Source organism: Thermobia domestica, chromosome 1 (assembly GCF_964235325.1).
Source record: "Thermobia domestica chromosome 1, izTheDome1.hap1.1, whole genome shotgun sequence".
NCBI lineage: Eukaryota > Metazoa > Arthropoda > Insecta > Zygentoma > Lepismatidae > Thermobia > Thermobia domestica.
In genome coordinates, this window is record NC_137454.1 from 88657712 (window position 1) to 88672693 (window position 14982).

Consider the following 14982-nt stretch of genomic DNA (forward strand, 5'->3'; position numbering starts at 1 on the left):
ATATCTAGGGATCTTTTAAAATTGTGACAGTATTTATGACACTACTAGATATACGACAAAAATTACAAAGAATTTATGCATCTGATATTCAGTCAATGACATGCAACTGATGACATAATATGATTTTAATATCTTAAGACTGTGTTTATAACAGAGACCCTACATTTGTAGTTACAATAATATATATATATATATATATATATATGTATATCAAAAACTCATGTGAATGCATTTCCTCACTATCTGAAGGTACATAATGACAGTGTATTGTTTTCCAATCTGATTTTAAACCCTTTGCAGTGCTGAAATTTAGTTTTATATTGTATCTTTTGCTGTTCTAAAATTTTCTAAACCTCAACTATATTTACTTTACGGCAATAGATTCTCATTAGCATCAGCATTCTACTCTTAAAAAATACTAAATCACTACATAATAAGTAGAACAGAGGGTTAAACTGCACTGAAAAGTAACTTTATTAAATAAGTTAAAAAAAGTCTATAAAATTTAGGTATGACATGTAAGGCATAGCATACAGAAATGGACAACACAACACAACACAGGAACTATTTCAGACCGATCATAGTAACTTATATATAATTTTTCCTACTTTTAAAGTTTATATATGTCAAATTTACGCCAGTTTTCGGAGATAGCATACAAACTCAACTCTCAAAAACTATTATAAATCACTAGAAAGTACCTAGAATAGTAAGTTAAATTCCATTTTATATATACGAATATTGGTTAATTAATATAAACTCATGTCATACTTTTTCGAAATACTGATCGGAAACACAGACTAACCAGATGTTTTTCTCACAAAACAGCAATTTTTTATTAAATTTGTTTTCGTATATTAAAAAAACGAATTTTTCTTAAAAACATTTAAAAAATGCTCATTACAGAATTTTTTATTAAAAAATATTCTTATTTGTCTAGGAAAAAAAGAAAAACCGTATAATGTAAATGCCATGACATAAATGCGTTAGTAGATTATTCAAGGAAAGATAAAGGAATATTTCTGATAACACAAATTACAACTGTATGAAAACTGAAGTTAGAATGAAGAAAGAAATTTAGAAAGCACTCAGAAAATTTGCAAATCAAAGCAGAGATAACACGCAATGCAGGGAAGAAAGCTAGCAGTCGACTCACTTGCTTTTAAAGTCCACTGCTCCGCCCAACAGTAATACAAGATAATGCAGTATAGAATAAATTATTTCTTCTACAAAATTACACAATTTTCTCGAACAATTATACTATGTAATCCATGTTTCTTTTTGTCCTTCCTCAAAATTTACCACATTTGAAGGTATAGTTAATATTTTAGTTATACTTTCATGCGTTCTGTTCTCAACAGGGCTTCAAGCATGCCGTATAATACATTTCTCTTACCTCTTCGTAGCAATCTTTATACTGACTTTCCATTTCGTCCAAATCCAGATGCAAAACACTAATGATATGATCCTTTGTCTTACACTGAAAGGAACATATTAACTATCATACAATGAATATTTACCAGTAGATGCTATAGGATAGATACATATTGCATAAATAAATAAAATGCATTCATGTCTGTGTTCTACAGAGAAAGTGATTTTTATTCATTTATCATACAATTAGTTTGAAGGAAATTTTCATATGAAGCATTAGACAAATGCATTGAAAATTGCAGTTTAAAAAATAGTACATTATGGCATATGTTGTTTCTTTTCATCAAAGCACACTCATCATAACTATTTTCTATGCCAGGGTTAGTCATTCATCTTAAGCATCAACAATTCAATTTCGTCGTTACTCGTTAACATATGCTTTGATTCGATTCGATCTGATAATACATTTTTTAGTGTAGAAGTTAAGCTGAAACCTTCGTTTCAGGATTTATTTATCTACAAAGATCAGATACAGTTTGAAAAGCCATTTTCGACTAGACACTTTTGTTATTTAGCGGAATATTCTATGTGCACTTTCTTGTATATTTGTTTATACTTCTACCTCGTAAGTTTGTATACTACTACCATTACGAAACATATAAAATTCCACGTAATAAAAACTCTAATCTTAGTTTGAAACGCTTTATTTCAACCATATAGCATGAAGATATCGTTGATATAATTTTTTTGAAGGAGATTTATCTTGTGGGGAAAGTGATTGGTAACTTATACAAAGCAAATCTAAGAAACTTCACACGCTCATATCACTTACTATTCTTGCAGAGAGATTTTTCTTTCTTTAATAAATATAAATTGAAGATAATCCAACAATTAAACAAAACTACTCATGTCTTCACTGTTTTGAGATACAAACACGGTAAGTAGTACATTATATTAGTCAGGCCTGACGTGCCTTTATCGGAGGAAAATGAATTTCGCGTCTCGCCTTGTTGGAGTAGCTTCGAGTACCTGGAGGATATGTGGAGGTCTCTAGTCAGTGGAGATGCTATGATGGCCTGTGTTTACACACATTTAGAACCCGAAAAATGAATATCGAAATTTTTCCATACGACCTCAAATGTTTGCACCGAATGGAATTATCTCTAAGCCGCACCACTGGAGATATTCACATTCTACTCATCCGTCGCTGGCTTTGGTTGGCTTCCAGTCTGTTTATTATCCAGGAAAGCATAAGTGCTATCCAGATGTATTCTCTGTGTTATCCTATGGACTTAATATTTATATGCTTGAAGACACAGGCAAGAAACAAACAATCAGTAACAGTTACCGAAATCTCTTTTTCCTCCATCCCAGATAGAATAAGCTGGGACAAATAAGGCGGTCAAATCAACGACTTGAATGGAACTTATGCCAGGGATATCAGATTATTGTGATACATTATTTTAGTGGCGCAACGGTTTGGTAGATCTCGAAAATCCCTTAAGTTATGGATACGAATGTGTTTAACAATTTAGTTTGAAAATGCACATTCAACAAGGTGTATGTGAAAGATCCTCGTGGATTTTTTTTTTTTTTGAACGATCCCATGAGATAGCGGTGAATATATAGCTTTCAAGTTTCTATGAAACCTGCAGCTGTGGAGCTAAGTGCGAATGCAAAGAATTCTTGATAAATACACATTATTTCTGAAGATATGTATCTTTCAATAGCTATTAAAAAAAATAATAAAAAAAAAATCTCTTGGCTCACTTTACTCAGGAAAAAATAAGTTTCTCTCATTAAAAACCGGAATTGCTAAACCTTATTCCAACCATTCCACACAATTATCATGTTTGTCATGTACTTCTTCTCTCTCTTTTACTATTTCTTATCTGTTCTTGTCTTTTAACTAGTCCCTGTCCATGACTTTTTTTTTTTTTTAAATACCATTTTCAAAGCAATCTGAACCAACTTTAAGTAAGTTGTAGCGTCCGTTTGTAAGGAACTTTGTGTGTGTGTGTGTGTGTGTGTGTGTGTTGTATATACACTTTAAATGTCATTAAATGAGTTACTTTTTCAATATAGTACAGTCACCAGCAATGCATAATATACCATGCATATTCTTCCGTCACTAACTATGGTATGAATGGACTAGTGTAAGTGGTTTTCTTTGTAGTAAAGGGAACACAATTCTCTGTAAGTTATCGAAAACTGTAGTTAAATTGGTCTGTCATTCCTCGACCAAAAGACAAAATAATCTACGAAAAATTTGTACATTTAAAGAATAGGTATGTACTACCCTTGTAGTGTGTACAGTTTTCTCTCATTAGTCAAGCAAGAATTATGTATCCTTTATTTTGAATAATAATAATATTTAAAGGCGGTGTTCAGTATAAAGCTGCTCTATCATTCATATATCGTCATTGTTATAGTTGATACAAGTTATTGCTTTTCTTCCTTTCTAAATACTTGATTTTTATATAACAGTAATTCCACAGTACTTTCATGATTGAATAGAAGAAAAATATAGTGTTACTACAAACTATCTTATAGCACTCAGAACTCCTCATTTAATAACCTTCAGATACATATGCTTTATTTTGCAACCTCAAAAATGTTTTTAGATATAAAAGGTGACTACGTGAAGAGTGGGTTGTAGATTAGACTTTTTAACACACTTCTTAAGAAAAATAGCACAAGGCGTATACGTCGAGGGCATTGAAGAGTTTCATAATCGGGTCGATCAGCAGGGCCAATCCATCTGTTTGGTAGTGGCTTAATGTGACTTCTAAAAATGAAAATGAAAATTAGTCCTTTCTGAAAATGAAGGATGCCCTGTGCTATTGGAAACTGGAATAACCAGTTCCAACTGCAGCAGAGCTGTGTCTATACCATACCCATCTGCGAAATTTTCATGATTGTTTTGTTATCGAAACAGTTGGGGCAGTATTATGAATGTAAGATTCCCTGTCTCAATTTCTAACATTACGTTTGTTCACTCTACCCGGAAGAGGAAAAAGGCATTCATGAAACACTAATAACTCCATGAAGGTTTTCTTTCTTTTTTTTTAAGTTGCTATATTGTAGTAGAAAGAAATTTGCTTTACTTTGTCGTCAGTTTCAGCGCCTGCAACAACTGCAATCGGTAGAAATAAAATTGCACATATTTTCGCAGAATCTTCAGCTGAGGGATATCCGATTCTTTTGTTGACGCTAACGCTTGAGTTCTGTGAGCTTCGTGTAAGAGTTTGACGGACACGCTTCACTGTTTCAACGCTTACTGGTGAACAGCTGGATGGTTTTTACTTACAGATGCAAACTCTTTCCTGAAAAGTCCAAGTATCACCTATAAATTGTATTCTTACTGGATGTACCTTTACTAAACCTTCTTGCACACTAATAGCAGACTGGTTGCTGTAAAAATAGAGAACAAAAAACGCTCTCTTGTTTTCGCTGACAGCCGTTTTTGTCATATCAGCGTACTGCGTAACTACGCGCCAGTTTTACTAGCTCTTAAATCTTTTAAGTTTTTGTTTTTCGTTGATACCACTTTTATGTATCTGAGTATTATTAAAGTGAGCTATTAGTGAATAATAGGAAAGATAATTTGTAATAGCCCTGTAAGATATTCTTAGATGTTTAATGAAACAAGTCAACACAAGTTAACTAATATCAAACGCTGTGAGCGGTATTAAACATTTATACCAAGATAATTTTGTTTTCAAAAATAAATCTTTTCAACAGAAGTATTTAGTATTCAACTTGTCATTTTGTTATTTACTCAAAATACTCTCCCAGTTGCCTTGGGAAGTTGTTGGATACCCGTAATTTCTGTATAAATGGTAAGTATCATCAAATTGTATGAAAATGTACGAGACGCCATTTGAAAAGTCCTCTTGGAACGACACATACACATGGTATTAACCCCAAACAGAGTATATTATTATAAGCCATCTTTTCGCTTTTTTAGTTTAACATCCTACGATTAGTATTTATCTATCACAAACTCCATTTGCCAAGAGCTGGGATTGAACCAGAGATTTTACACTCCACAGATAAACGCTCTACCACTGTACCGTACCATCTTTCATTATGAAACTTTGCATTGTTATCTGATCAGTACACAGCAGCTCAAATTACAGATAATTGTTGTTGTGCAATTACAATGTAGACACGTTTGTTATAATAAATAAACAACAATAATAAGCAGTCATCAAATACGAGGGTCATTTCATACAGAATGACACTAATTTTTTGTGACTTACAGGTATATTGTTTGGACAGAATTTCGTTACATGCCTACAATATAATTTCCCTGCTTGGCAATGATGGAATTCCAACGTCCGGGTAGATTCTGTATTCCATTAAGGACGCCATCTTTGTGAAACTGTCGAATAGCTAGGATAACGACTGCAGAAATCTCTTCCAGACATGGAAACCGACGTCCACGCAAACTTTGAGAACAGATCGTAGTCGGGTGGACTCATGTTCGGATTGTAGGGAGCATAAGGTAGCATTTCCCAATCGTATTTGTGAAAGTTTGTACGCACAGCATTAGCGCTGTGCGGGCGAGTATTGTCGTGGAGAATCAGTGGACCCACCCTGAGCAACTGCCTTCAGATTTCGTGCATTTTTCTGTGCAGTTTCAGCAGAAATTCACAATAATACGCTGCTGTGACACTTCTTTTACATGAAACTGTCCGTTATGATAATGCCCTGGTCACCGTAAGCAAAAATCATCATTTGCTTCACCTTTGATTGAGATCGGCGGCTCTTTTTTGGTATTGGAGAAGATGGAGCTCCCCACTCGTTGGATTGTGATTTCAACTCCGGTTCAAAGTCTCTGATCTACGTTTCATCAATAGCAATAATGCGAGAGCCCTCCCCTTCAATATTGAATCTTGCTTTCAGCACCGTTGCATTGTTCAGACGTGTCTGCTTGTGTATAGCAGTCAAGAAGTGTGACCTATCGGGCAGAAATTTTTCTCTTCTGTAAATCACTTGTCAGAATTCGGTATACTGACGTAATACAACCCGTATGATGTCAGAGAGTTCCTCACATGTCACGCGGCAATCTTGTTCCAGTGCACCTGCTACAAGTTGTACACTTCTTTCATCGGTTGATGATTTCGGCCTTCTGGTCTTGCATAATCCTTTATGCTCACACGATCACTACAGAACGAGTAGTCCAACGAAAAAACTGTACTACGATCCACTGTCGCCTCACCAAAAACTACACGTAAGGCACTGAATTTTTTCTTTTTTTATTTTATTTATTTATTTTTTTTTGCCATATGGAATTTCAATCTTTATGTACGATCTCTGATCTTCAATGCACACTTTACCCGAGATACCTGCCGCCTCCATTTCCAACACCTGTCGCAGCCACAATGTTCACTAGAGAGCGCACATGCACACGCCCTGCTGCCTCAAGACCTCAGCTTCAACTGATGAAATGTTTACCTTGATTGCATCTGGTGCTAGGGGTCTCGGGTTCAAACCCTGCTCCCGCCAAGTGAACTTTGTGGTGGACAAACACCGTGTGCGTTGGTTTTCTCGGGGTTCTCCCGTTTCCTCCCACTTTCTTCATTCCACCATTTCATTCATTACTCATCATCACCGTCCCCTTTAGCCTAACCGGCATAACCGTGGGACGTAAAACTCAAAACTTTCATTTCATTTCATTTCTTTCCTGTGTTTATTAGTGTATTTCACATCAATTGAATATTTTCCGATTCCCTGTGCCATCCTGTATAACTTGGTCTCTTTAGAACTCGGAGAGAGCTCTCACTTTTCGCCACCATTGAACACACTGCTAACAATGGCCAAGCACTGTACATGCATCCCAGGTCTTACCAACTCACACATCTTGCATGTTGCAATCCGTAAGAGTTTCAATAATGTTTATAATCAACTATACCTCTTGAAAGAAATCATCGTTGAAAGTTTAATTTCTATTACAACTCTGAAAGGAAGATCTTGTATTTAAATATGACTTAAAAGTCGTAGTATTTGTGGTGTAGCATATTTCATTTAGTGCCCTAAAATCTTCGGGTTGATTTTTTAAAAAAAATATTTAATTGAATATTGTTCAAATACTTTCAGCTCGAAGTAATTCTATCCGTTTTTTATTCTTTTCTTAACAGAAAATCGAAACTTGAAAGATTTATAACATTATTTTTATTACTGGCATTTTTGCTTTTAATTCTATATGAATTCTTTGTTTTCGGTCTTCCTTGTGTGGGTGAATAAACACATTTAAGCATGTAACTTTTTAAAATGATATTTTTTAATAGATTTTCTCTTCATTCACACAAGAATTTTCCCTTCCATTCACATGCAAAAGAAGACATTTAATCAGATCTACCACACCTGAAAAGAAATGGACATCATTACGTAAAATTTAATTGATATTGCAAGTAATTCAGCCTGGTATTCGTGTAAGTAAATGGAGTTTTAAAGATTACAGTTGCCAAAGATTCTAGACAAGGCAGTAATAAATTATTTAAATTACTATGGTTACAAAAAAACTATACTTAGGGTGGAAACAACGCATAGATTGAACTTATTTGAATCCCTGCGTAACATGTACGAACGCTGTTCAATAAATAATGCCCTTTATTTTTTCTTAAATGTCGTAAGTGCATAATTCTACGCTCAAACGAAAGTTGGAACCTTCTATTTCTATATATATATATATATATATATATATATATATATATATATATATTTTTTTTTTTTTTTTTAAGGTCACATCACTGATAACAACGTAGTCGCAAGATTAGTGATCGTTTGCATGAATATTCGGTTAAAATAGCGTGCGCTCATCGATTTCTTGACTGTGGAATGTGTGACATTCCATCATCAACATTCACCATCGCATGAGTGCTACATATGGGGTAGCATGTGTGGACATTAGAGCAGCGTAGAGGTGGGTTCGGTCTGTACGCACAGAGAATCCAGTAACATCATGTTTATATGGGGTGGACGGTCAACGACTGCATTCACTCCAGAGAAAGTTGGACAGGTTGATGCACTGGTTCTCGATGATCAGCGCATTATACAGAGGGTAATTGCAGACATTATTACGACATGTCACTTGGAACAATGAATCACATCATACGCTACGAGCGTGGGATCAAGAAAGTTTATTTAAGGTAGATCCACGTCAGATTGCAGTGGAGATTAAAGAAAACCGTAAAAACGCATGTAAGCAAAATCTGGCCTATTTCAACAACGAAGAAGATCCCTTTCTTATGTGTCTCATAGCTGATGACAAGTCCTGGGCTCATCATTTCGAGCCCGAGACTAAACGTCAGTCCATGAAGTACAGACATCCACCCTTTTCCCCTTTTAAAAAGTTGAAAACGCGTCCATCAGCAGGGAAGTCACAGTCACTATCTTTTTAGACAGTGAAGGTGCGGTGCTGATCCATTTTTGGAATATAGAGCCACTGTAAACTCTGAGTGCTACTAACGAAGTTGTACGCATATCTGCGTAGAGTTCGTCCTCACAAAAAATCCATCTTCAACGACAACGCACGGCCTCACACAAGCACGGAGATCCCCGCCGCGTTGCGCAAGCTCCAATTCGGGGATGTTTTGTCGTACCCATTTTATACTTCTCTTCTGGTCCCACGCAACTTTTGACTGTTCCCAAAGATTAAGAAGCACCTAAAAGGCCAGTGTTTTGCATCCGACATGGAGATCATCAACGCAGTACGTTCTTGGAGTCGTCAGTAACCAGCTTCATTCTTCACCGGCGGCATGTAGCATCTAGTGCACCGTTGACGCAAGTGTATCGAAGCCAGTGTGGACTCTATTGAAAAGTGGAAGACTTCTCGAAAAGCAGGAGGTTCAAACTTTCGTTTGAGGATAAAATTATTCACGTACAACAATTAACACACACATATACACACACACACATATATATATATATATATATATATAAAGAGGGTGGGAGGCAAAACTCATTGAACAATCCTCGTAGATAAAGCAACGTGGCATGTTAAGTTACAATAAGTGAATCTTTTCAGAACTAGAAGCAAGCTAGTCGTTTGGTTATTAGAAAACGTAAGTCCTTTCTTTCCTATGATGGTAATCATTCTTGTTTATAGTCAACACAAAACAACTTCTATTTTTTGCATTTTTTTTTTTTTTTTTTTAGAATGTCTCTTTCATTAGAATATAATTCAGTGCTTATCCATGTATTCAAGCTAGGGCTTTCTTGCCTATCACACTATATTTATGCTGCTTCCCAAGAAAGGAATGAATTACTGTACCCACATAGTATTATTATTATTTAATTCAATAAACGATCATATCAAGATAAAAAGGATGAAAAGAAGTGCTTATAGAAGGATTAGGTAAATTCATTAGTGTACAAACTATAGTAATTGCGTAGGTAAATGTGATGTTTGATGTTATTTTGAAGCTATCGTTTGCGAATGTCCAGCTTCAATAAATAGATAAATTAATTAATAGATTTTGACTCTATATGAAATTCACTTATATCGAACATTGTATTCCAGACTCACTATATACCACACATGATTATTTTTCCCAGTGCTCAACTCAAAGGTTGGATTAGCCATTTTTGCGAGTGAATTAAAAAGTTTTTGGTGTTTGATAGCACAAAATAATTATCGACCAATACCATGGTTTTTAATATTTTAATTACTAGCAAAATGAAATGAAATGAAATCTTTTAAGTTTTACGTTCCATGATTATGCCGGCTAGGCTAAAGTTGACGGTGATAATGAGAAATGAATGAAATGGTGGAATGGAGGGTGAGAGGAAACAGGAGAGCCTTGAGGAAACCGACGCACACGGTGTTTGTCCACCACAAAGCTCACTTGGTACAAGCTGGGATCGAACCAAGGACCCCAAGTACCAGAAGTGAACGCTCTAACACTGAGCTACCGCGGCCCCTTAATTTGTAGCGATATTACAACTACTGAGCAGACCCACTGAGAGAAGGGGGAGTTTTCGAGTAGGAAGCCTGACCCCCTGTAGCTCTGCCACTGATCAGAATTTAAAACTTGCGCATTTAAAAAATAATAAAAATAAGTAACTATAATATTCGAAAATGCACAATGATTCACGGAATTGATTTTCTTCTTTCATGACGTTTCATTTGTTTCCTGCATTAGAATATCCATCCTCTTAATTTTCCAGTAGACGAAGAGAAATAACCTAGATAAGTCCATAAGACCCATTATACACCTGGACCCAAGGTGTGGTTCTGTGATCCTGCTCTCTTGGAGATGAGTTAGAGTGTGAATCATCTCTGAGAAAGGCATCCTCTTTGGTGTTGAAATGGATGAAATTTTGCTCACAAGCGATTTGTGGGCTTCTTTCATTTCCATTGTAAGTTGACGCAGAATCTACGTTGAATTGAACCCAAGCTCGTCACGTATGATGTGATTCACTGTTCCAATTGATAAGTCATACGCGTGTCAATCCTCATAGTGAGGTCCTAACGGTCTAAACTGTGAGAACTGATCTTGAATGATGGTCTGTGCACCCAGAAACTGCACCGGATTTAAGTCTCGGTCGTGGTTTTGTACCCACGTGAACAATAGATTTCTCATAATCTCGGTGTTGCACAAGGACACAAAACTCAGACATATAGTAGTAATTGCAGCACCCTACCGAACTTTTGATTATCCAATTTTGGGGCCACGATGGAAGTAGTAATTGCCCCACTTGGTCTCACTTTGGACTTTGACCCCGACATTTGTGACGTCATAGGTCAAAGATCAATGATCTTGGCCCGGGGTCAATGACCTAGGGGTACCTAGGACCACCCCGTCTAAATTTTGGCAGGGGTACCTTGGCCCACCCCCTAAATTTTGGCAGGGGTACATAGGACCACCCCCCGAAATTTGAATTTTTGGCAATTTTTTACCCATGAAAGGGAACGACATAGACCCCCAATACTGATAGAGGTAAATACTATGGTCCTAGGCTACCATACCAAATTTTTAGATTTGGCAATTTCTAAAATTTAAGGGGGGTGGTCCTATGTACCCCTGCCAAAATTTAGACGGGGTGGTCCTAGGTACTCCTAGGTCATTGACCCCGGGCCAAGGTCATTGATCTTTGACCTATGACGTCACAAATGTCGGGGTCAAAGTCCAAAGTGAGACCAAGTGGGGCAATTACTACTCATCATGACCTCTGATCCAATACTCCCAATTCTATGACGTCATAGCAGGGCCAAGGTACCTCTGACTCATTTACACCAACGTGCATGGCCCCTGAATAAGCATAAGCAAAATTTCAATAGGTGACGCAATCCAGGGCCAAAGCATCCCTGATTCATTCACTATGGTCCATGGTGGCCCCAAAATTGGATAATCAAAAGTTCGGTAGGGTGCTGCAATTACTACTCATATAATCTGATCAGTAATAATGAGTACAAGTTGTTGACAGGCAATATATTGTGCCCACTTTTGATTTGGCCAGATTTGCCCCAATTGTCTTAAACAGACGATACAACAGCAATTAATGGTTCTAGTAGACGAGTCAAAATTTGACCTTCAGACAACCAATTAATTTCAAAGTAAAATACTAAATATTCCGGATATCCACCAATTCATTGCAAATTTACGGAAAACGAAAGTTCAAGATTTTGAAGTAAATATCAATTTTCCTTGTTTCGTCAAAAGATTTCAAGTTTATTATTATTGAATTCAAATCAATCTAGCTGATTTGGAAATTGGAAAAAATATTTTTGTTATCTACTCTTCAGATATCGATATCCAAATTGCAACTAACTGCTTTTCACGATGAAAAATTTCATAACGTATTTTAATGAGAATAGTGAAGTATTATAGCAAACTACTACGATAACAAATTTTAATGGTAAATCTAATCATATCATAATAGTTCCTAGGGTGACATATTTAAGAAAAATGAAATCGTATAATTTCACTATTGAATAAATACATACACCGCTAAGTATTTTTACGACTAGTTTTAAAAAATGTAAATAATAACCCTTTTTGACCCTTACGGTGGCTTTCATATTGAGAACGAACTACTGGTTTACGTAGAGCCCATCCGTAATTACATTGACAGTTTCTTGTTATGTCTTGTACATGAAGATTGGATGCTTATCGAGAATAGAAGCCAGAACCGCGCATCTGTACCAAGTGCGCTAAAGAATCAGTTATTATGTATGACTTGATATGATCATGATCATGCATTACATTAGTCTCTACACTTCTTCATCGTATATCTGCCCTAAACATTTATTATTGTTATTATTATTTTAACGGTCAGCAAAAGTATCAGAAAATGTGTAATTTTATCTATAATTCGAACCTAAGATCATTTTAATATTCCATTGGGCGTAGCGATAGTTGACAACTATTACCAGTTAGCAACTTTTTAACGAAAGCAAATACTATTTTTGATTATAACTTTATAAATCTTACATACGCTGATACATATAACATACTAGCTGAAATACCCATTCTTCGCATGGGTCAAACAAAATATCTATGTAAACAAACTGAACAACAAAAGAAAAAAATATCGGTCATTTTCTACTACTTTTACATATCCCGGTAAACGCCTCCTGAGACCCCCTGGTTCGAATTTAAAATAACGCCTCTGGTCCCCAGACGATGGGGGCTGAATTTGAACGTCATCACTAATGGAAGTGTCACCATTGATCTCAGCGACCGCGAAAACTATGGGTTTGACACTAATATAAGTCATTTTGGATTATTTCTACATGTCTGAGTATCCCCAATCCCGGTGATCCCCGGCCACCAGCCGAATGGGGTGAATTTGAAGTTAATGCGATCGGAGTTTCACCATTGACAGACAAACAAACTCTATTTTATTTATATTAGATTGTTTAATGTCGCTATGAATGTTATGGAGTGAATAAGGTTTATATCAGAGGTAATTATTTGGGATGACTGTGTATATATACACATCAGGTGTCTTTGCCAAAGTGTGTTGTCCAGAAACAACTTCTTCATTTGTTAAGGTTTTCACAATTGTTTAAGGGCACTTATGTATATAAAACAATAAAAATTAAAGTTACTTTAGCTTATGTATTAAGTGTTTTTATACATGCAATTTCAATCTCTTCAGTTTCTGTTGCCTTCATCTGGACACAATAACCTAGAAATTTCTAGCCGAGTTGCTTGGTTTACATTTTAAATCTTCTTTCTTCCATAACTATGATCTTAACTTCTGTTAAAGCAAGAATACTTCTTGATCTTGACCTGTAACTAAAAATTCACAATATTTATTTATGTTTTAAAAGTTTATTCAATAAATATTGTGAATTTTCAGTAACAGATCAGGAAGGAAGTATTAGTACAATAATAGAAGTTAAGATTGTAGTTAGGGAAGAAATCCCTAACGATCTTGGTGTCATCTTTGATTCAAAACTCACCTTCTCTGACCACATCTCCTCAATACTAAAGAATTCAATGCGCATGTTGGGACTTCTTTATCGATTCACCGAACTACGCACTGTTTCTTCATTAGCAACTTTTTATAAGACGTTAATAGCGCCCAAGATCGAATACTGCTCTCCCATATGGGCCATGGCAGCACCTACACATCTCTCCAGACTTGATTCTGTTCTCAATTTCTTCATTGCTATAGTCCGATTTCGTGTTCCTGCACTTCGAATATTATCTAAGAAGGAGCTCTTGCGACATCTTAATATTCAGACTCCTGAAGTACGCAGAATTATCTCTGACCTGAAATATCTACATAAAATAGTTAATGGAACCTTAAGATCGGAAATATTACTTCAGGAACTATCCTTACGTGTCCCTTCCCGCATCACTCGGAATACCCACCTATTCCATCTTGCCCGTCCTAGGTTGGCTGTTATACAGAGGTCTCTTTTTTATAGAATACCAAACAGTTATAATCAAGTAACAACTGATGTGGACATTTTTTCGAGCTACCCAGTGTTTGAAAGAGCAATTAAACGAGCTTTGACGGAATAGTTTTACTTTTACACTCTTTTTTCTTTCTATGTTGTTGTTATTGTTGTCTTGTTTTTTTTTCTTTCTTTTGTTAGCATGTCCCTGTGTAAAATGGCAAAGTTATGCTGTATCTGGGAAATTGTTCAATAAATAAATAAATAAATAAAAATAATAATATTAAAAATGTAAACCCAGCAACTAGCTTAGAAACTTTTAGATTAACGTGTCCAAACGAAGCATTAAAAATTGAAAACGTTGAAACTATAGGCATAAAACATTAACAATACGCATAAAGTAAAGTAACTATTTCATATTATTATTTTAACGCTCCACTATTGAGAGGTGATAGAAATATTGGAGGAAACAAGAGAACCCCGAGAACACCTTCACACATAGTGTTTGTCCATCACAAAATTCACTTGACGAGGGCCGGGATCGAACCAGGAACCCACGCACTAAAATATGAGCGCTTTACCACGAGCCACCGCGGCCCCTCACATTATTCTGTTAATTTATCTAATGTAATTACTAAGACAATTAGGCGAGTAGAAAAGTGATAGTGAAGTATTTTCTTTTCCCTATAAAGCAAAAATGTAAAAGTCAATGTGTCCCACACACAAGCGATATGAAGGTAAGACTC

At 35.8% G+C, this 14982-nt stretch overlaps 1 protein-coding gene across 9 annotated transcripts in view; it reads right to left on the reverse strand.

Annotated features, from left to right (window-relative positions):
- Positions 1-14982, reverse strand: part of LOC145687193 (uncharacterized) — a 277098-nt gene that overhangs the window by 74739 nt on the left and 187377 nt on the right. For 8 of the 9 annotated variants that reach the window (XM_081760661.1, XM_081760659.1, XM_081760663.1 and 5 more), the window contains one exon: positions 1397-1480. The exons of the other annotated variant lie outside the window; for it this stretch is intronic. In XM_081760661.1, the coding sequence (XP_081616787.1) occupies positions 1397-1480 (84 nt within the window). The remainder of the gene's footprint in view (positions 1-1396; positions 1481-14982) is intronic. 9 annotated transcript variants of the gene reach the window in all.